Below are 20066 nucleotides of genomic sequence, written 5' to 3' on the forward strand. Positions count from 1 at the left end.
CCCATGGCGTCACAACACTCACAAGCCCCGCCCCCGCAGTGCCTTGGGTGACCCTCTGGGTTTTGCTTTTTTATCTACCCTAGAGCAAACTTTTTTTTTTTTTTCTTAAAACTCATGCATCTTTGAAAGGGCATTGAAGAGCTTATCTTGCTTTTCCTGCCTCTACATAAAAAACTTCATTCACAAATATATATCCCCATAGGGACAGATTAGACTTTGACATTTCATCCTGTTTCACACACAAAAAAAATCAGGCTTGGTAGGAGATACCTGTAATGCCAGCATTTAGGAGGTCAGCTGTTCAAGACCAGGTTTGGCCGCGGTTTGGCCGCAAAGCAAGTTTGAGCCAGCCTGGGCTATCTGAGACTTTGTCTCAAAAAAAAAAAAAATCATGACTCACACCTGACCTTAAAGGAAATCTATAAACTTTTCTGAGTCTCCTAGAACTTGACTCAGAAAGCAAGTTTTTGTTTGTATCTATTTATTTTGTGTGTCTGCTTTGCCTACATATATTTATCTTCACAACTTGTGAGCCCGGTGCCCAGAGCGGTAAGAAAAGGATGCTGGATCCTCTGGAACTGGAGTCACCGTGTGGGTGCTGGGAATACAGCCCAGGTCCTCTGCATTAGCAACAAGTGCTTCAGTGGGGTGGGGGCTAGGGGCGAGGCACGGGTGGGGCGGGCTGGGGGTGGGGGTTGGGGTGCTTTGTGGGGTGGTTCAGATCCCAAAGAGGGTGTGTGGAGATAGCAAGGGGAAAGGCGGAGACTGACATGATCTGAGGGTGAATCGGCTGCTGAGACTTTATTGAAAACAGGAATGTACCTTTTATAATCTATAATTGCACATAAGATTAAACGGGGTGTGGTGGGGTGTGGAGGAATGTGATCCAAGTTGTGGTCTGAGATCAGGGATTGAAGAAGCTAGCATTGACCTTCCTAGGCATGGGTCATATGTCAATGGCAGGGTCACAAGTTCCTCTTGCCAGAGATAAGAATGACCCCTTTCGTCTGGGCGTTGGTGGCGCATGCCTTTAATCCCAGCACCCAGGAGGCAGAGGCAGGAGGATCTCTGTGAGTTCGAGGCCAGCCTGGTCTCCAGAGCGAGTGCCAGGATAGGTTCCAAAGCTACACTGAGAAACCCTGTCTCGAAAAAAAAAAAAAAAAAAAAAAAAAAAATAGAATAGAATGACTCCCTTTTTAGCAAGCAGGCACTTTTTTTTATTTTTATTTTATTTTATTTTTGTTTTGGTTTTTCGAGACAGGGTTTCTCTGTGGCTTTGGAGGCTGTCCTGGAACTAGATCTTGTAGACCAGGTTGGTCTCAGATCCGCCTGCCTCTGCCTCCCGAGTACTGGAATTAAAGGCATGCACCACCAATGTTCAGCCTCTTGGGCTTTTCCTAACTTGGTTTGATTTGGTCTGATTTAGATTGCTGCATTGGTGGAGAGGCTTATGGGGTGCAGAAACTTTTCAGAAAGTAAAAAAGTGCTGGAGAATTGTGATCCAAAAAGTTGAAATGCATGGAAGGCCTCACCATCCAGGGGGAGCAGAAAGGATATGTGATAGGTAGGGTTTTAGTTGGGGGAGTGGTAGGGGAGGATGGGAGGGAGAAGGGAACTGGGATTGTCATGTAAAACAATCCTGTTTCTAATTCAAATTTTAAAAAAAGCAAAAAAAAAAAAAAAAATGCTGAAACCTGGTCAAGCAGCAGTGGTCTCCATGCAGTTCATGCCACAACCCCTTAGCCCCTTTGTTGTGTTTTCGAGACAGGATCTCTTTTAGGCTAGCCTTGTAGTAGACATGTAGCCGAGCTTGGCTTTGTAGTCCAGATCCCCTCAAGTCCTGTGATGTCATCTGTGGACTGTGTCACTCAGCCTGTTGGTTGTCAGTCCTCACTTGTCTTTATGGTAGTCACGGATGGAGCAGAATCTCTCTCCCCTTCAGTCTTGACTAAAGTCTTCTTAGCCATTTTAACAGGGTCTCACTGTGACTCTATCTTAGTATGGCCTTGAACTCAAGGCACTCTTGCCTCAGCCTCTCAAGTGCAATATTACAGGTATGAACCACCACGATGGCTGCTACTTTTTATTTTTTAATTACCCAGAAGATACGAAACACTTGCTGCCTCTGGAAGGCTAAGTTTAGAAGTGTCCCTTCTCAAAGGCAGTCCCACAGTTGAAGCTAGAAGAAAGTGTTCTGTGTCACATGGCCAGGCCATTTATGCTTCTGAAGCAGTCTTAGATTCCAGACTGGGGAAAAAACATCCTAATTTCTGCCTTCTCGAAACATCTTGGGTGCACATTCTCTGAATGCCTTCTCTAAAATCAGGAAGTTAGATTGCTAGAAGGGCTCTGTAGGAGAATTGCTTGCTGCACAATCCATGGAACTTGAATTCTATCCTGAAGCCCAAGCAGAGGTAGAAGGAAGAAAACTAACCCTGAAAACTAGTCTGTTGATGCACATGTGTGCAGTGGCATGGATGCCAGCTAGGTAGAGAGACCCTACTTCAATGCCCAACCCCCACCCCAAGAAAAAAGGGCAAGGAAGACTTCCCAGTCAGGATCATACATGCCTATAATTTCAACACTAGGAAACAGAGGCAGAGGCAGAAGGATCTTTATTTTATTTTATTTTTTGGTTTTTCGAGACAGGGTTTCTCTGTGGCTTTGGAGCCTATCCTGGCACTCACTCTGTAGATTAGGCTGGCCTAGAACTCACAGAGATCCACCTGCCTCTGCCTCTGAGTGTTAGGATTAAAGGCGTGTGCAACCCCCCACACACACACACACACTTGCAAGGCAGAAGGATCTTTGAAAATTTGAGGTAGCCTGGACTACATAGTAAGTTCTGGACCAGCCAGAGTTACATAGTAGACTTTCCTTCAAAACAAAGACAAAAACAAAGCATGAGGCTGGAGAGATGGCTCAGCACTTGAGTACTTGCTGTTCTTGCAGAGAATCTGGGTTTGATGGGCATAATTCCTGGCATTCACATGGTAGCTTACCACCACATGGGATGTCTTTTCTTACTTCCTATACATCCTCTTTTGACCTCCTTGGTGACCAGGCATGCAGATAGTGCATGGACAATATACATAGGCAAAACATTCACATACAAATAATATAATAAGTTTGATTCATGTTCTTTTTCTTTTTTGCAATATCTCATGTGATTCTATCTTGGAACTCTGACTAGAGGCAGTGAGAGAATGAAGAAAGGACAGATGCACAGACCATGAGCAGAAAAACTGGGGTCAGGTGGGTTGAGTGAACTCTGATGGAGTCCACCAGCAAACAACCCAGAACCCCGGAGTGTTCATTAGTGTTCATCACAGAGGCAGGAGTTAGCTAGTCTATGCTTGTTATCAGTGAGCAGTCTCAGGCTGTAAACACCTAGTAGGAAGAAGCTGTAGTTGTTGCTAGTTTTTGTACACCCTGATCTGTCTTTCTCACTTGGACCCCCCAGGAAGCCTTTGCCATTACTCTGAACCTGGCCATGAGGAGGCTTTGCCATGCACATAGGGCTGAGGCATCAGGATCTTTGGTATAGCAATGCCTATGCCATGTTAACAATGCACATTCACTCAGGACCTTTTTTTTTTTTATGTATACATGTATCCCTGCACACCAGAAGAGGGCAGCAGATCTCATAACGGATGGTTGTGAGCCACCATGTGGTTGCTGGGAATTGAACTCAGAACCTCTAGAAGAGCAGCCAGCACTCTTAACCCCTGAGCTATCTCTCCAGCCCTCACTCAGGACTTTACTCGCTCAGGGATTCCTCTGTTCCCAAACATATGTATTTGTGTGTGTGTGTGTGTGTGTGTGTGTGTGTGTGTGATGTGTATGTGTGTGGGGGTGGCAATGGGGCATGTGCACATGAGTATAGGTGCCCATGTAGGCCAGAGGACACATCAGATAACCCGGAGCTGGAGTCACATAGTGGTAAGCCACCTGACGTAGGTGTATGACCTGAACTTGAGTCTTCTGCAAGAGCAATATGTGCTCTTAACTGCTCAGCCATCTCTCCAGCCCCTTGCTTTATTTTTTATGTATAAAAACCCTATGTGATAGTTACAGCTGGAGCCTGGGTTCTCTGCACAGGGGCTCTTGTGTGGGTTTTCACGTTATGGTTCCTAATGGGGAGACTTAGTAAACAGAGTCTCTTTACACATGTCAGGGGTCAGATAACTGTAGGTCTTGGAGATGGCATCAAAGGTGACCTTGGTGAAGTTGCCCAGGACAACAGGGATCTGTCACCTTGCATGGGACAGCATGGGACTTTCCAATGGTGTTCCCCTAATAGCCTCTCCACACAAAAACAATGGAAAGTTTAATAAGATGATGGGCCCTACGATGGCCAGTGGCTACCTCCTTGGAACACTTAATGCCCAAACCAATGTGATTAGTTTAGTCCCCAGCAGTGACAAAAATCAAAACAAAACACAAACACAAACAAAACAAAACAACCACCTTGAAGCTGGTCCACTGACTAGGTTTACTTTTGTACTACCATGATTTCTCAAAACTTCAACCTTAAGGGGAAAAAAATCAGTAATCGCAGACTTTTTTTTTTTTTTGGTTTTTTTGAGACAGGGTTTCTCTGTGTAGCTTTGGAGCCTATCCTGGCACTCGCTCTGTAGACCAGGCTGGCCTCGAACTCACAGAGATCCACCTGCCTCTGCCTCCAATCGCAGACTTCTTGATGGCAAGGAGAGCACGTAGATCTCTTCTGGGGACTTGATTCTTTATGTCCTTGACAGGAGGCCCAGCTTGGTGACATGGGTGCCTCCAGGGATGCCACCCACTTCAGCCCAAACCTGAGGCCCCTGGCCCTGGTGACTCTCCAGCTGCACCAGGGTTACCTACTGATGTTTTCCTAAAGAAGCCTTGGAAAACATTGTGGAATTGGTTCTTTGCTTTCCCTTTATATGGGTTCTGGAGTTCAAAACCAGGTTATCAGGCCTATGTATCCAGCACCTTTATGTGATGACATCCTGCTAGCTCAGAGAAGGTAATTTTTTATGTGATATAAACTGAAATAGACAGAGGTAAGTGGCCACTGTCTTGGCTAGTACACATGATGGTGTCTAGGAGAACCCGATGTGGACACTGAAAGGAGGAGGACCAAGAAGCAAGTGTGGGAACATCCTTGCTAATGCTAGTTACCTTGTAGCAATTGCTGCCTTCACCTCTACCTTTACTCCATCCTTGCCCAGCCTGGCCCTTCCCGGCTTTTGGACTTCCAATTCCTTGGGAAAAGAGGGTGAGGAGGAATTTTTCTCCTTGCATTTAGTTTCCTGTCTCTGGAACTACATAGGCTTCTCAGGGTACAGATTGTTTCCATGCCCAGGTTCAAGAAAGAAGGGGACTGAATGAATAATCAATGAGAAGAGACTGCTGATTCGACTGAGCTATCACTGGTTTTGTTTGTTTGTTTGGGTTGGTTTGGTTTTTCAAGACAAGGTTTCTCTGTGTAACAGTCCTGGCTGTCATGGAACTCACTCTGTAGACCAGGTTGGCCTCAAACTCATAAAGATCCACCTGCCTCTGCCTCTGCCTCCTGAATGCTGGGATTAAAGGCTTGCACCACCACTCCTGGCTAATGTCACTGGTCTTTAACATATTTATGGGCCAAACGTATATAAAATGGTAGCTTTAAAACTTGGGATAGTCAGGCTGATTGGTGGTGGTGCATGCCTTTCATCCCAGCACTCGGGAGGCAGAGGCAGGTGAACCTCTGAGTTAGAGGCCAACCAGGTCTACAGCACAAGTTTCTGGACAGGCTCCAAATGCTACAGAGAAACCCTGTCTTGAAAAAGCAAAACAAACAAACAAACAAAAAAACGCTTGGGATAGTCACATTTTTCATTAAATAAACCAGAGATTTTGTGGGTCACACCAGCTATTCCTGAACTTGGGAGCCTGAGGAAAGAGGTTAAAAGGTACAGGGTATCCCTCAGCTACATTGCTAGTTTGAGGCCATCCTGGGCTATATGAAATCCTACACCCTGCCTTACCTCACCCTCCATAATTATGGAGTTTTATCCCCAGCTCTGGGGAAAGAAAGGGATGCTAGGCTTCTTGCCCATGCTTCTAATCACAGTACTTAGGAGGATTAGAAGGACTGTCATGTGTGTAAGGTCACCGTGGACTACACAGCAAGGCCTTGTCTCAAAAAGGCAAAAGAAAAAAATAAAGGAATATGCCAATTATCTCCCTTGTGGTGCCGGTGCTTCTATAGAACGCATTTCTTTGTTTCAAGGAAACTTTCACACCAAGAAAAGGACGCCTTCGGGGCGGTGGTGGCCCATGCCAGGCAGTGGTGGTCTTATTGGAAGAAATATGTCTCTGGAAGCAGGTTTGAGAGTTTGAAAACTCACACCTTCTCTAGTTTGTTCTCTCTGCTTCATGCTTGCAGTACAAGATGTGAGCTCTCAGCTGTTCCTCCAGCAGCTATGCCAACTGCCTCCACTCTGCCATCATGGACTCTTTATAATTGTAACTCTTTCTCCTTTAAATTTCCTCAGTCAAGCTGTTTTATCACAGCAACAGAGAAGTAACTGATATATAAGAGCTCAGGACCAAATGTGGCACATCTCTATATGAGGAGAAAACCTGTGTCATCATAGCTTTCCACTGCCACAGCCCACCTTATTTGTTGGGACCCTGCTGGGCAACCTACAGTGCCCTTGGTGTTATCGGTTCCCCCTTGATTAGGCGATCAGGTGTTCACTTCCCTCCTTCCCTCTAGGCCTGAATGCAAGAATACAAATTATCCGCCCATTGCCAGGGTTCTTGGGGACATGGACCTTGACCTGAGTAAATTTCCACTGTGGCTACTGTTGGTATCTAAATCTACTCCTCTCTGAAATGACCTGAAATGTCTTGTTTTATTTAACCCTCAGATTCCCTCGCCCGAACCCGTGAAATGTTGTAACGCTGGCCTCAACTTATTTGTTGAGGTTAGGGTCTACTACTGAATCTGAAGCTAGGCAATTAGATAAGACTAGCTAACCAGCAAGCCCCAGCGATTCTCCTGTCTCTACCGCTGCAGTGTTAGAATGATAGGCACATACTAAAGGCTGGCTTTTTAACATGGGTGCTGAGGATCTGAACTTCTGTTTGTGCTACGGGGACTTTATGGACTGAGATGTTGCCCCAGACCATTGTGTATACATTTCTACAACATCCCCACATGAATTACAGAATCTGTGGTAGGCAAAGTTTCACCTCCTCAGCACCCTTTGCCTCTTCCCCACTGCCTACCTTGAATCCATTTTTTACTTTATTTTGGCCATGCCATGAAAAAAGTGTTGTCAGGATAGGCTATGATTTGGGGACCAGAATAAAGATCTTCTTTCTTTTCTTTTTTTCTAATAAACTACTTGAAAGGATCCCAAGCCTGGGAAAGAGAGCCTGCATGTCAGTTGCTGAGCAAATGAAACTTCTGAGGTTCTGTATTGTTCCACTGTATTTATTGAGTCAGGTGGGTACCTTAGGAACAAAAGCAACGGTGAAAATAACAGGCTGGGATCTGGGGCCTTGTTCTCTCTCACACATACATACACTCGTGGCTTATTTGGAGTTCTCAGGTGGGGACCCAGTTCAAATATTTTGACAGCTGTAAAGACCTTTAACACTCTGCTTCAACCTCTGACACCTAGGCCTAAAAAGTCCCTTACCAAATGTGTTGTTTCTTCTTTGTTTGTCTCTTTCTCTTTCTTCTGGGACAGGGTCTTAGTATCCAGGCAGACTTTGAACTAGCTATATAGCTGATGATGACTTTGAATTTCTGATGCCTCTGCTTCTTCTTCTTCTTACTGAGTACTGTGTTACAGGTACGTGCCAAAATGCCCTGTTTAAGAGGTGCTGGGGAATCAAAGCCAGGAATTCGTGTTTGCTTAGCAAGTGCTCTACTAATTGAGCTAATTCCAGCCCTTCTTTTTTTCCTCCTTCATCTCCTCTTCCACTCCCTTTATTTCATTTCTCATTTCTTGTTTTGTTTATTGTTTACTTTTTTGTGTGTTATTTTTCAGGGGAAAGGGTGCATGCCACGAACTCTCCCACTACGTGCAGTCTGATTTCTCACATTTGGGGCAACTACAGGGGACAGCTCATCTGGAGTGCAATGGATAAACTTATTTTAAGACAGGGTTCCACTCTGTGATGTGGACTCACCTAGAACTCACTATGCAGCTCAGGGTGGCCTCAAACATTATCAACACTCCTGCCTCTGCATTCTGAGTGCTGGGAATACAGGTATATAAAACCACATCTGCTCTGTTTTGTTTTTGTTTTGAGTCAGGGGTCGCTTTTTGTTGCTTAGGCTGGATTAGAATTTTCTACATGGCTGGGCGTTGGTGGCACACGCCTTTAATTCCAGCACTCCGGAGGTAGAGGCAGGCAGATCTCTGTGAGTTCAAGGCCAGCCTGGTCTCCAGAGTGAGTGCCAGGATAGGCTCCAAAGATACACAGAGAAACCCTATCTGGAAAAATCAAAAAAGAATTTTCTACATGATCCAGGCTATTGGATTCCCAATTCTGCTTCAGTCTCCAGGTTGCTAGCTCTATGACACTAAACCCCCACTGTTTTTCCAGTCTCTGGTTTACCTAGCACAAAGGATGTCTTGGCTGCTGGTCTCTGGTCTGTGAGTATGCCTGACTGTTGAAGCCTGGCTTTGTCTTACAGTTGGGGCAGCACTACTGCTCACCTTGCTTGGTCCCATTGTCACCCCTGAAAGGACAGCCTCCTCCTAGACATTGGCCTATTTGCTCCCACTGCAGCCGGTTGACTCATAAATAATCAGTTATCAGGATTTTATGGAGACCCCTGTGCAAACCATAAATCTTTGCTGTTCCGTCCAGTATCCTCTCCTTCATTTCCATCACAATATGACTCCAGAGGGACGGGTGGGGGTGGGATGTCAGGGAAACTGAAGCCTCAGCCCCATAGAACAGATTGGTGAAAAACTGGGCACATTAAAAGATGGCTGGGGGAGAACTGAACTGCGGCAGTTGGTCTTAGGGAAACATCTGCTGGGTGGCCAGTTGATGGTGGTCGCTTGGGCCCTTCAGGCACCAGAGAGGAGGCAGGGAAGAGAGAAGGCGGGTTTGGATAGTATAGAGGTTTCTGGAAGAGTGGCAGATGGCTGTTGGTTCCACCTTGGTTCCTTTGTTCACTTCAGGATGAACAGAAACATCAGGTCACAGACTGCCATTGTCCTCAGGGCTAAGCTATATCCTTGCCTCTAGCCTCCTGCCTGTTAGAGCAGCAGATGAGAAGCAAATTTCCAATTTAGGGTTACCACCTTCTCAGCAGACTAGCTCTCCATGGGTGTGTGTGTGTGAAAGTTTATTAGTAGCACCTGTTGACAACCCCCAGTACCTCTTCCTGAGGCTTAGAGACCAAACCCAGGACCCCATGTGTACTAGACAAGCTAGCTCATGCCTTTAATCCCAGCACTTGGGAGGCAGAGGCAGGTGGATCTCTGTGAGTTTGAGGCCAACCTGGTCTACAGAATGAGTTCCAGGACATCTAGGGCTGTTACCCTGTCTGGACCCCCCCCCCAAAAAAAAAACAACAACAACCCACAGTGGCTTCAAATCAGTCCTTTGGTCTTTCAACAAATTCTAAATTAACACTTGCAGAAAGGGCTTTGTTTTTTTTTTTTTTTTTTTTCTTCTGCCTATCTGTCTTTGCAGTCAGATGGGCAGTATGGGTTAAGACAGGAGGAAAGAAAAGACTGAATCCAGTCACTATCAGATTCTCCACCATAAATACAATCAAATGAGACCTCTGCCTTCCTGCCCCCTTAAGTCTCACCGACTCTTCAGTAGGTATGGGCGGCCTTCTTTAACTGGTTCAGTGCAAACCATGACACCACCACCCCCAATTCTGGAGGAGACATCATGATTCAGTAAGTCCCAGGGGTCATTATAGGTCTGCGACACTCCTTTTACTGTGAAAGAAGCTCACCCCCTGAGAGCCCAAGGCCCCTACAGTTACAAATACGCCTGATAAAACTACTGGTCTCAGCTGGGCCCAAGCCTTTAATCCCAACACTCGGGAGGCAGGGGCAGGAGGATCTCTGTGAGTTCGAGGCCAGCCTGGTCTCCAGAGCGAATTCCAGGATAGGCTCCAAAGCTACACAGAGAAACCCTGTCTCGAAAAACCAAAAAAAAAAAAAAAAAAAAAAAAACCAAAAAAAAAAACCAAACAACTACTGGTCTCGTTCCCCTCAATCCACGTCAATCCACAGCTGCCTCGTAAAGCATCCAGCTTCTGGCTTGGGATAAATACGGCCTGTAGGGAATCTAAAACTAAAGGAAGCCTATCTTCTAGTTGACCTGAAGAGCAGCAGGTGGATTGCGGGTGTTCCGCCCGCCTATGCGCAGATGGATACCCAGCCAAAGCCGGAACCCGAGTCTGGGGGTAACCCCGGCAGGGGGCGTGGCGTGGGCGTGGCTTGGCGTGGGCGTGGCGTGGCGTGGCAGAGACAAGCCGTCACCGCTCCTCGCGCTAGGCGTCCTTTGCGTCTCCAGGGACAACCTCTGCGGGCGCCGCCGCGACGGTTAATCAGATTCCCGACCGAGGGGGCATGGCCGCCTGCTGCAGGGGCCAATCGAAAGCCTGGGAGGCCCAATATACAAATATGAGGGCCGGGCGGACCCGAGGTTAGGAGGGACGCGGGTTGGGGCCGCCTTACCGGGCTTGTGGCAGCCAATGGGCTCCTTGCTGGGAGGAGGTGTGGGCCAGCTAGGGTGGTTGCGAGAGATCAGAGCCGCCCAGCCGGGGAGAGCCGGGGCAGTAACAATCGCGGGTAAGGAAACTCGGAAACCGGGTGCTGGCGTGGCCCTAAATCGCCGCCTTCTAGTGTTGTCTCCCTAAAATACTGTCTCTACTCGAGGCCACCCCTCTCTGCCTTCCGTGGTGTTCCATGATGCCAGCCTCTCACCCTCACGAACCCTCCTCAGCACCACTTCTCTGTCCCTGGTGCTAATACTCACTTCCCGGTTTTCCACAGCTAATGCTATCTGGGGACAGTCTCTTAGATACCAACCATCTCAGGGACACTTGAGGAACTCCTCACCACCCCTCTCCCGCGCCGGGTCCGTCGTCATTTTTCTGCCATTGTCCGAAGAATCCTTCCAGAAAGTTTTGTTTATTTTTCATGCCTGGAATAGTCTTATCCCTCCATTCTCTTTTCAACTCTTTCTTTTGCCTTTCACTTTTCTTTCTTTTGCCTTTCACTTTTCTTTTTCTTTCTTTCTTTCTTTCTTTCTTTCTTTCTTTCTTTCTTCCTTTCCTCTCTCTCTCTCTCTCTCTCTCTCTCTCTCTCTCTCTCTCTCTCTCTCTCTCTCTCTCTCTTTCTTTTCGAGACAGGGTTTCTCTATGTAGCTTTGGAGCCTATCTGGCACTCGCTCTGTAGACCAGGCTGACCTCGAACTCACAGAGATCCGCCTGCCTCTGTCTCCGGAATGCTGGAATTAAAGGCGTGAGCCCAAACGCCCGGCAAATATTATTATTTTATGCACATTGGTGCTTTTGCCTGCTTGTATATCTGTGTGAGGGTGTGGTATCCCCTGGAACTGGGGTTACAGACAGTTGTGAGCTGCCATGTGGGTGCTGGGAATTGAATCTGTGTCCTCTAGAAAAGCAGCCAGTGCTCTTAATGACTGAGCCATCTCTCCAGCCCTCTTTCTTTCTTTCTTTCTTTCTTTCTTTCTTTCTTTCTTTCTTTTCCCCGTCCTGAATACTCTTCTAGCCTTGAGAAAGTTATCTAGAATTTGAGCTCTAGGGAAATAAATATATCCTTTACATTTGGGAACAAAATATAAAGAGAACTAAATGTTCATTAACTATTGTTATGTGCCAAGGGCTCTAAAAGTTTTATTTAGTATTTCTACCAGTATTTCATCATCGTCGTTGTGATCATCATTTTGGGGTGCTGGGGATCCAACTCAGGGACTTGGGCAAGTGCTTCAATATGGAACACCTCCCCTGTATCCTTACTTGACAACATGGTATTTATTTTGAACCAAACACGGCTTGAAGAGCAGTAGAAATACTATCTGGGTCTTTAGAACGGGATGGATATTATCTTTTATTTAGGAGGAAAGTGAGGTATAAAGAGGCTACTACTGCCCAGGGTCACCACTGTAGAAAGGAAGAGAGTGCAAGGCCTGGTCATCGCTTGCCTGCCATCCAGCCTCTTGTGATGCTGAAGCAAGAAAATTTCAAACTTGGGGTCAGCCCAGGCTGCATAGTGAGACCCTGTGAAAAGGAAAAGCAAGAAAGGAAATAGAGGTGGTTTATCTTGGCTAATATTTTCCTGAGTGTCATGGAGGAACTGGGTGGTCATGACCCTGGCATGAAAAGTGCATCTTAAAAACAAATAAGCAAAGGTATGAAAGAAAGGAAGAATATTGCATCTTCTAACATAAAAAAATCCACCAGTTTCTAGCAGAATAAAAGATAACATCTGGGGCCGGGCGTTGGTGGCGGACACCTTTAATCCCAGCACTCGAACTCTGTGAGTTCGAGGCCAGCCTGGTCTCCAGAGCAAGTGCCAGGATAGGCTCCAAAGCTACACAGAGAAACCCTGTCTCGAAAAACAAAAAACAAAAAACAAAAAAAGGAAAGAAATAGTGGGCTTTGAAACACAGAGATAAAAGAGCTTCACCCATCATTCTTGTTAATCAGCCCTAAAACCCTGCTGTTTATAGGATTTGGTCATTCGTTCAGTCTTGTAAAAGAAAGCACTAAAAACTTCTGCCAGGCTGGAGAGATGGCTCAGCGGTTAAGAACAATGACTGTTCTTCCAGAGGTCCTGAGTTCGGTTCCCGGCAACCATATGGTGGCTCACAACCACCTTGAATGAGATCTAGTGCCTTTTGTTGGCATGCAGGCAGACAACTGTATACATAATAAATAAATAAAAAAATCTTAAAAAATAAAAAAAACTTTTCTGCCCTTTGGAACAGTGCCAGGGGACGAAGAGTAGAAAGCATGTATAATCCTTCAGAAGTAGCCACGAGGCCTGTGAGGTGGGGCATGTTTGTGAACCCTTCACTAAGGAGGCGGAAGATCAAGGCTAACCAGCCTGGGTTGCATGAGACCCTCAGTCACAAAGCAAAACAAACACAAGCTTTCCCTCAAAAGAAAGAGAGACAAAAAAAAGAACCTGGTTACCAAGTGTTCTGGCAAACAACCTGCAGAGCCTTTGCCAGGGCCGAGGCAGTATTCATTGCCTCCTCCTGGTGGCCAGCTAGGGCTGTCTAACAAGGATTATTCTTGACTTGGAAGATGAAAGTCAAATGGGAGGACTCTTCAGTGTCTTAAGTATCCTGTTTGGAAAGTTTCGCATGTCAATACAGTAATAACAACTTCTGGTCTTGTGTTTGAAGCAGGTCCTTTGCAGTGTTTTTTTTTTTTTGTTGTTGTTGTTTTGTTTTGTTTTGTTTTGTTTTTTCCCATTTTTTCGAGGCAAGCTGGAATTTTGGTCCTGGCCTCTGTGACTTGGTCTCCAACTGTGGTCAGTTCCCCTCCCCTAATCTAGAGGAGTGTTAGTATGTGGGAGTACTTGCCTGAGGGAATTCTGTTCTGAAAGTAAGTGGGTGGTTGAATCAGACTTTCTTTCTTTTCTTTCTTTCTTTCTTTCTTTCTTTCTTTCTTTCTTTCTTTTTTTGTTTCTTTCTTTTTCTTTCTTTTTTTTTTCTTCGAGACAGGGTTTCTCTGTGCAGCTTTGGAGCCTATTCTGGCACTCGCTCTGGAGACCAGGCTGGCCTCGAACTCACAGAGATCCGCCTGCCTCTGCCTCCCAAGTGCTGGGGTTAAAGGCGTGCACCACCACAAATTAGACTTTCTTCAAATCTTTCCCTGCTGTAACATTGAGGAATTCCTTGAGAGTTTAGGAAACGTTTTGAATTCATTCCTGGGTTTGACCCTGGCATCCCATAAACTGGGTGTGATGGGAGATAGAGACAGGAAGATTAGAAGTTTAAGGTCATTCCTGGCTGCTTAACAAGCTTGAGGCCAGTCTGGGTTTAGCAATTCTAATTTTTTTTCTGATATCAGAAGCTTAGAATGATTGGGGGTGTTGTGGGGTGTGGATTGATGGTAGACCACATGCTTAGCTTTTTAAGGACCTGGGTTCAATACCTGTATAATAAAAAAGCATTCTTTTCAGCCCTTGGTGAAGCAGCTTTATTCTAAGTCAGAGCTGCTTGAAAAAAAAAAGGGGGGTACTAATGTAGGGTTCAGGAGCATAGTGCTCACCCATCTCAGGAAAAGAGTGCCCACCCATCATTCTGTGTGAGGTCTGGGCTCAATCCCCAGTACTACAAAAGGAAACAAAACAGACAGACCCTCTGCCCACAGGCTAATAGTATGCAGGAACAAAACTAGTAAGTTCAACCATGAGAAAATCAAGTCAGGCACCGTGGCTCAGCTTATGACCCTGCACTCAGCAGGATAAGGCCGCCCATGGCTACATAGAGTTCAGGCCTTATGAGAAGATTTATACACTTCACCCATGGCCAGGAAAGAAAAAAAGAGTGGGTGGGCAGTGGTTCTGGAGGTAAAAGGATTGGCCCCCAGGCCTTGATGACCTGAGTCAACATGCCATGGCGCAGTTGTGCGCCCACACACACCTCCCTATACATACACATAAAAATAAATAAAATTCCACTTACAAAAATTAAGAAAGAAAACAGGGGTTGGGGTAGGATAGTGCAAGCCTGTAGTTCCAGCACTTGGGATGCTGAAGCAGGATGATCAGCAGCAAGTTCCAGACCGGTCAGGGCTACACAGCAAGAAAGAAAGAAAGAAAAATAAGGATCTGGGGAGGTAGCTGGGAGGACAAAATGCTTGCTGTGTGAGCATGAGGATCCAGCCTGCAGTGTGTCCATGTGTCCAGCACTGGTGAGCAGAGACAGAGCCAAAATGGCAAACTGCAGGTTCAGTGAGAAATCCCATCTCAGAAAATGAAGTGGTGAGCGGAGAGGAAGGCATTGACCTCTGATCTCTACACATGCATGCACGGGCAAATGTCCCTGCACGAATGTACACACACATATACCACAAATATACCAAAAAAAAAAAAAAAAGTCAATTCTCTCAATGCTACTGTAAACACAAAGCTACTTGCCACTTGGTTTCTGTGTCATAGATATTAAAAGAATGTGAAAGAAATATTTAGGAGTGCAGTGTCTGGCAAGTCACTCAGCTGCTCTTTAATTGTTGGCTGAAGGAATGCAGACCTACTTTGACAAGAGAAATCTGTGTTTTATAAGAAATGTGCGTTTTCTACTTTGCAAGTCCTCTTACTGAGTAACTGTAGCAATAGCCACATCCTCCTGTGGACCAGGGAGATGTTTCTGCAGGCTAGATTTGGGGCGCAAGTCCGCAACAGATAATGCTTTAAGGAGATGTTCTTTCAGGAGTGTTTGGGGAGAAGGCAGACAGATTGGATTCAGCCTTGGACATGAAACAGGTTCCAGAATATGAGGGAAGAGAGAACAAGGGAAGGGGGCATGGTGGCTCACACCTGTAATCCTCACTAACTCTCGGGAGTTGGAGGCAGGAAACTACAACTACAACCACCACCACCACCACCGGCTGGGTGTATAGGATCCGGGTTTGAGTCCCAGCATCAGCGTGGCAGCTCAACATCCATCTTTAACTTCAGTTCCAGAGGATCTGCTGCCCTCCTCTGGCCTTGCCAGGCACTGCACAGATGTGCCACACAGACAAACATAGGTGCAAGCAAAACACCCATGCACATAAAATGAAAATAAATACATCTGAAGAAAGAAAGGAACCAAGGCCAAAGCCAAACTAATCACAGGTAGCAAAGGCTGTTGTTTGCCATCTTTCACCTGTTTCAGCTTCCATCTTGGTGGCTCTCGGATCGTATGTAGCCTAGAGTACAGGACAGGCAGGATGGAGGAACGAAGGCCATGATGACCCGCTCCTCTACAAGTGCATGGGTTTGGTCTCTTGGCCTATGTGCCAGGGCCCTGTCACATAAGAGAAAACAGAATTGGACTTTGTGTGTGTTTGCAACAGGGTTTTAGTCTCATCATTTAGGGCATGATTATGGTTTTCAGCGCCACAACTGCTTTTTTTTTTTTTTTTTTTTTTAATACCATCATGTTCTTCTCTTTGGGGCAGACATAATTTACTCTTGCCACTTGGGCAAGGCCCTAAAAAAAGGCGACAACAACCCACAGTTCCAGAGTTCAAATTCGGGGTCAGTTTCTCCCCAAGTTAACATTAACCTTTAGGTAAACGAGCCACTCCTGTACAAGGGCTTGGTAAAGAGGAGCATTGTTGAAGGCCTGGGGAGTGGAACTGGTCGTTTACCTGTGAGGAAGGGAGCAGCCCAAGGCCAAGACTTGATGTTCCCCAGTTCTCTCAAACGTTGCCAAGTTCACTGGGAACATTGACTCATATGACTGCCCACGTTTTCTCTGTCGTTTGTCCTGAGGGCAACCATGTTTTCCACCAATGGAGAAATAAGCGCTACCCATGGCCAATGCAGCAGTTTGGACTCCTTCCCAGGGGTGGTGGTGAGCATTTACTCAGGGCATGTATTTAAAAATCCTTGGCAAAGCCACAGCAATATGCCACATGAAGGTTTATTGTTAAATTATTCATAGGTAGCCTTCATGGTTAGAACTCTACCTGTCAGCACCAGGTTAGGTTCAGGCAAAGGCCATGGAGGAGTGTAAGGGTGTCGTGGCATCAAAAGACATGCTGTGGGGAATAGGTGTTGTCTAGAATCAGCAAGTTTGGATGGAAAAGGGAGATGATTCCTAAGAGATCCAGCGGCTCTGGTGAGATTGCTATAATTGCCGATTGCTGGAGGTAGTTAGCTGAAATTGTTACAAAAAAAATCCCTTGGGAATATTGTCTTTTGTTTTGAAGACAGAGTCTCATGTAGTCCAGGCTGGCCTTTAACTAAATTCATTCAAATTCTGACCCTCTTGCATCCACCTCCCAAGTTCTGGAAACCACAGGAAAAAGTATTGCCTTTAGGGCTGGAGAGATGGCTCAGAGGTTAAGAACACCAGCGGGGTCTTCCAGAGGTCCTGAGTTCAATTCCCAGCAACCACACGGTGGCTCACTACCATTTTGAATGAGACCTGGTGCCCTGTTCTGGCACGCAGTGATACATGCAGACAGAACACTGTATGCATAACAAATAAATCTTAAAAAAAAAGAATTGCCCTCAAAAGCTGGGGATGGGAGTACACATCCTGTACCTCTGGTATTTGGGGGGATGAATTGCCATGAGTTGAAGGCCAGCCCGGGCTACATAGTGAGATCCTGTCTCAAACAGACAAACAAGAGGCAGAACAATCCCCAAAGAAGTAAAAGACCCTATACATGGAAATATGTTTCTTGTTTTTCTTCTTTAGAAGATGGGATCTCACTATGCTCAATGATCCTCCTGCCTCAACCAAGGCAAAGTTCCTTTGTTAGAGTAGGCAAGCCACAGGTGATATCTACCCTCTCTTTTTGTAGTTGTTGGTTGTTTTGTTTTCTGAGACAGGGTTTCTCTGTGTATTCCTGGCTGTCCTGGAACTTACTCTGTAGACCAGGTTGGCCTCGAACTCACAGAGATCTGCCTGCCTCTGGGTCCTGAGTGCTGGGGTTAAAGTGCATGTGCCACCAACACCTGGGTCCCCTCTCATTTTTAAGGCCTTCTTTAACATGATTTCAATAATAATCTGAATAATAATAATATTTTTTCTTTTAATCCAAAAGGTGTGTATGGACAGAACAGGGAGTAAATAGCAAAAGGCCTGTGGCCACCAAAGGAGAGGGGCTAGAATGATGAGGTTGATGGGGGGGAGAGCATTGTGAAATGGGCTTTATGGCCATAGGAGCCTTGCCTATGAGGGGTGTGATCTGGATGGGGCCCCGAAGACCTGGGTTACATAGACGTGGATAGACTAAGTATGTTCCTAAAGAGCTGTGAAGACTGAACACTAGATACAAAAAACAAAACAAAACAAAACAAAACAAAAACAAAAACAAACAAAAAACAACCACCCATATATATATGTGTGTGTGTGTGTGTATTTGGTTATTTGGGGCTGGAGAGATGTCTCAGCAGTTAAGATGGGGTACTAGTTTTCCAGAAGACCTGAGTTGGGTTTCCAGTACCCACATCTATTGATTTGCTACCACCTATGTGCCTTAACTCATGCTTGAATCTTGCTGTGTGGGAGATTGAGTGTGGCACTGCAACGGTTAACAGACCTCAGCCCGCCTCCTGTGCACCCTGGGGACTGATGCCCTGAGCTAGGAAGGCTTGAGGCTTACTTAGTTCTGAGGTTGTCTCCAGACACACTCACTCACTTTAATAATAAGATTGTTTACCAGGAGGAACCTGCAGAGCAGCTCAGCCTCTCTCTGAAAACCCCAGATGGCCAAAAACCAAGGCCCGGGTTGGCTAAGTGAGTCCCCAAGGCCAGAGTCCTTGACAAGAGTGCCACTGGAGGGACATGCATTTTTTTTTAAATAAACTCCCACATGAGCAAGGGAGGAGGGCCCCCTGCAGGTGGAACAACGCAACTGCAACTTCTGTTCGCTCTGCCTTCTCTCCAGGGAGGGCTGGTGTTTCCCCAGAGCCTCCTCCAGGGCTGGGAAGATGCTGCAGTGCCTGACTTCGGAGAGTGAGGAAGGGGGCAAAGAAAAGGAGAAGTCTATAGAACATCTAGAAGAGCTACAACAATTTGTCACCCTGGCTTTTGTGATAGAGAACACACAAAAAAGGCTTCAGAACGGCCAGCAGCATGGCAAGAAGAAGAGGAAGAGAAAAAGGTTAGTATGAAAAGCAAGGAGGAGTGGGGTGGGGACTGGGCGGGGGCGGAATCAGTGTTGATAAGAACACGAAGGACCAGAGGGAAGAGGGACTTGGCTGATGAGAGGAAAAGGGGACACCGTGGGCTTGGCTTGTCAAGATCACACTACTTTCAGTTCACATAAAAGAAGCCACTCTCCGTGTTCCGTTTTATGGAATCCCATAACACAGTGTGTATAACCTGGAGTCACACCTTGTTCTAATTTTCGTTCTATTTGTGTTTAAATGCTTTTTAAAGACTGGGTGGGGAAGGAGCTCCTTGCTGAAGGGGTAAGAAATTTCCCTTCAGAAGTGTAAGTGCAGGCACGGCGTGTCAGTCCTGGGAATGTCACACTCTTGCAATGTGACAGGACCATGACGACTTGCCAGCCCCGACTGCAGCTTGTGCATTCTGGTTCTGGGTTAATACTCGGCTGCTTGTCTACTTTCTAAATAGCTTCCTTTAGTGGGGAGAGAAGGAGACAATATTTTAGCCAAAAAAATGTGTGATTTTTAAAATCCCTGTCCCTGTTCGGCTGATAGTGTAAAAGCACAGGGGCCGCTGGGGATGCAGCATAGAGTTAAGAGTGCTTACTTTTCAGGTGGAAGGTCCTAGGTTCAAATCCCATTGCTGATAAAATTAAAAGGGATGGAGGCGATGATGTTAATATGAAGCCAAAAGCAAAATTAACCCTAATTGTAATATATAGATAATAACGGAATGTATAAATATATACAAGTAATAAATACATAAAATAGCAGAACTTTAAGGCACAGTTCTGCACCCTTTAGTGATGGGGATGGGCAGGCCCTGCAGACTCAGTGTGGCAGAGGAGGCATGTGGGTCGGGCTCCAGCCCTATGTTCTGGTCAGGGGATCTGTCTCTGTCTTGCTGTTTGCCTTTTTCTCTTTTCCAGATGATTGGTGATTAATCTATCCAACTGCCGCTACGACAGTGGTGAGCATCTGTGTTCAGGGTCCGTGATGAGAACTGAAGGGTGGGAATGAGTCACTCCTGTGTGGGCCCCAGGGTGAAAGACCTTGGTCTGCAATCCTCAGTTCTCCCAGCTCCATAAGCTATTAGGGGAAACTGAGAATCTCATTTTGAAGGTCACAGGTTGGAGCCACAGTGGTGTGCTATAGTCTTACTTATTTATGTATTTGTGGCAGGTTCACTAAGTAGCTCAGGCTAGCCTTCTGAAAGTCACAGGT

The 20066-nt window shown here is 46.1% G+C and overlaps 1 protein-coding gene across 1 annotated transcript in view; it reads left to right on the forward strand.

Moving 5' to 3' along the window:
• Nucleotides 1–10755: 10755 nt before the first annotated feature.
• The window catches only part of Ttll6 (tubulin tyrosine ligase like 6), a 37370-nt gene continuing 28059 nt past the window's right edge, over nt 10756–20066 (forward strand). The window contains 3 exon segments of the mRNA XM_035448208.1: nt 10756–10820; nt 18620–18835; nt 19772–19812. Of these exon segments, the coding sequence (XP_035304099.1) occupies nt 18663–18835; nt 19772–19812 (214 nt within the window). The 5' untranslated portion in view covers nt 10756–10820; nt 18620–18662.

This window comes from Cricetulus griseus, chromosome 7 (assembly GCF_003668045.3).
Source record: "Cricetulus griseus strain 17A/GY chromosome 7, alternate assembly CriGri-PICRH-1.0, whole genome shotgun sequence".
NCBI lineage: Eukaryota > Metazoa > Chordata > Mammalia > Rodentia > Cricetidae > Cricetulus > Cricetulus griseus.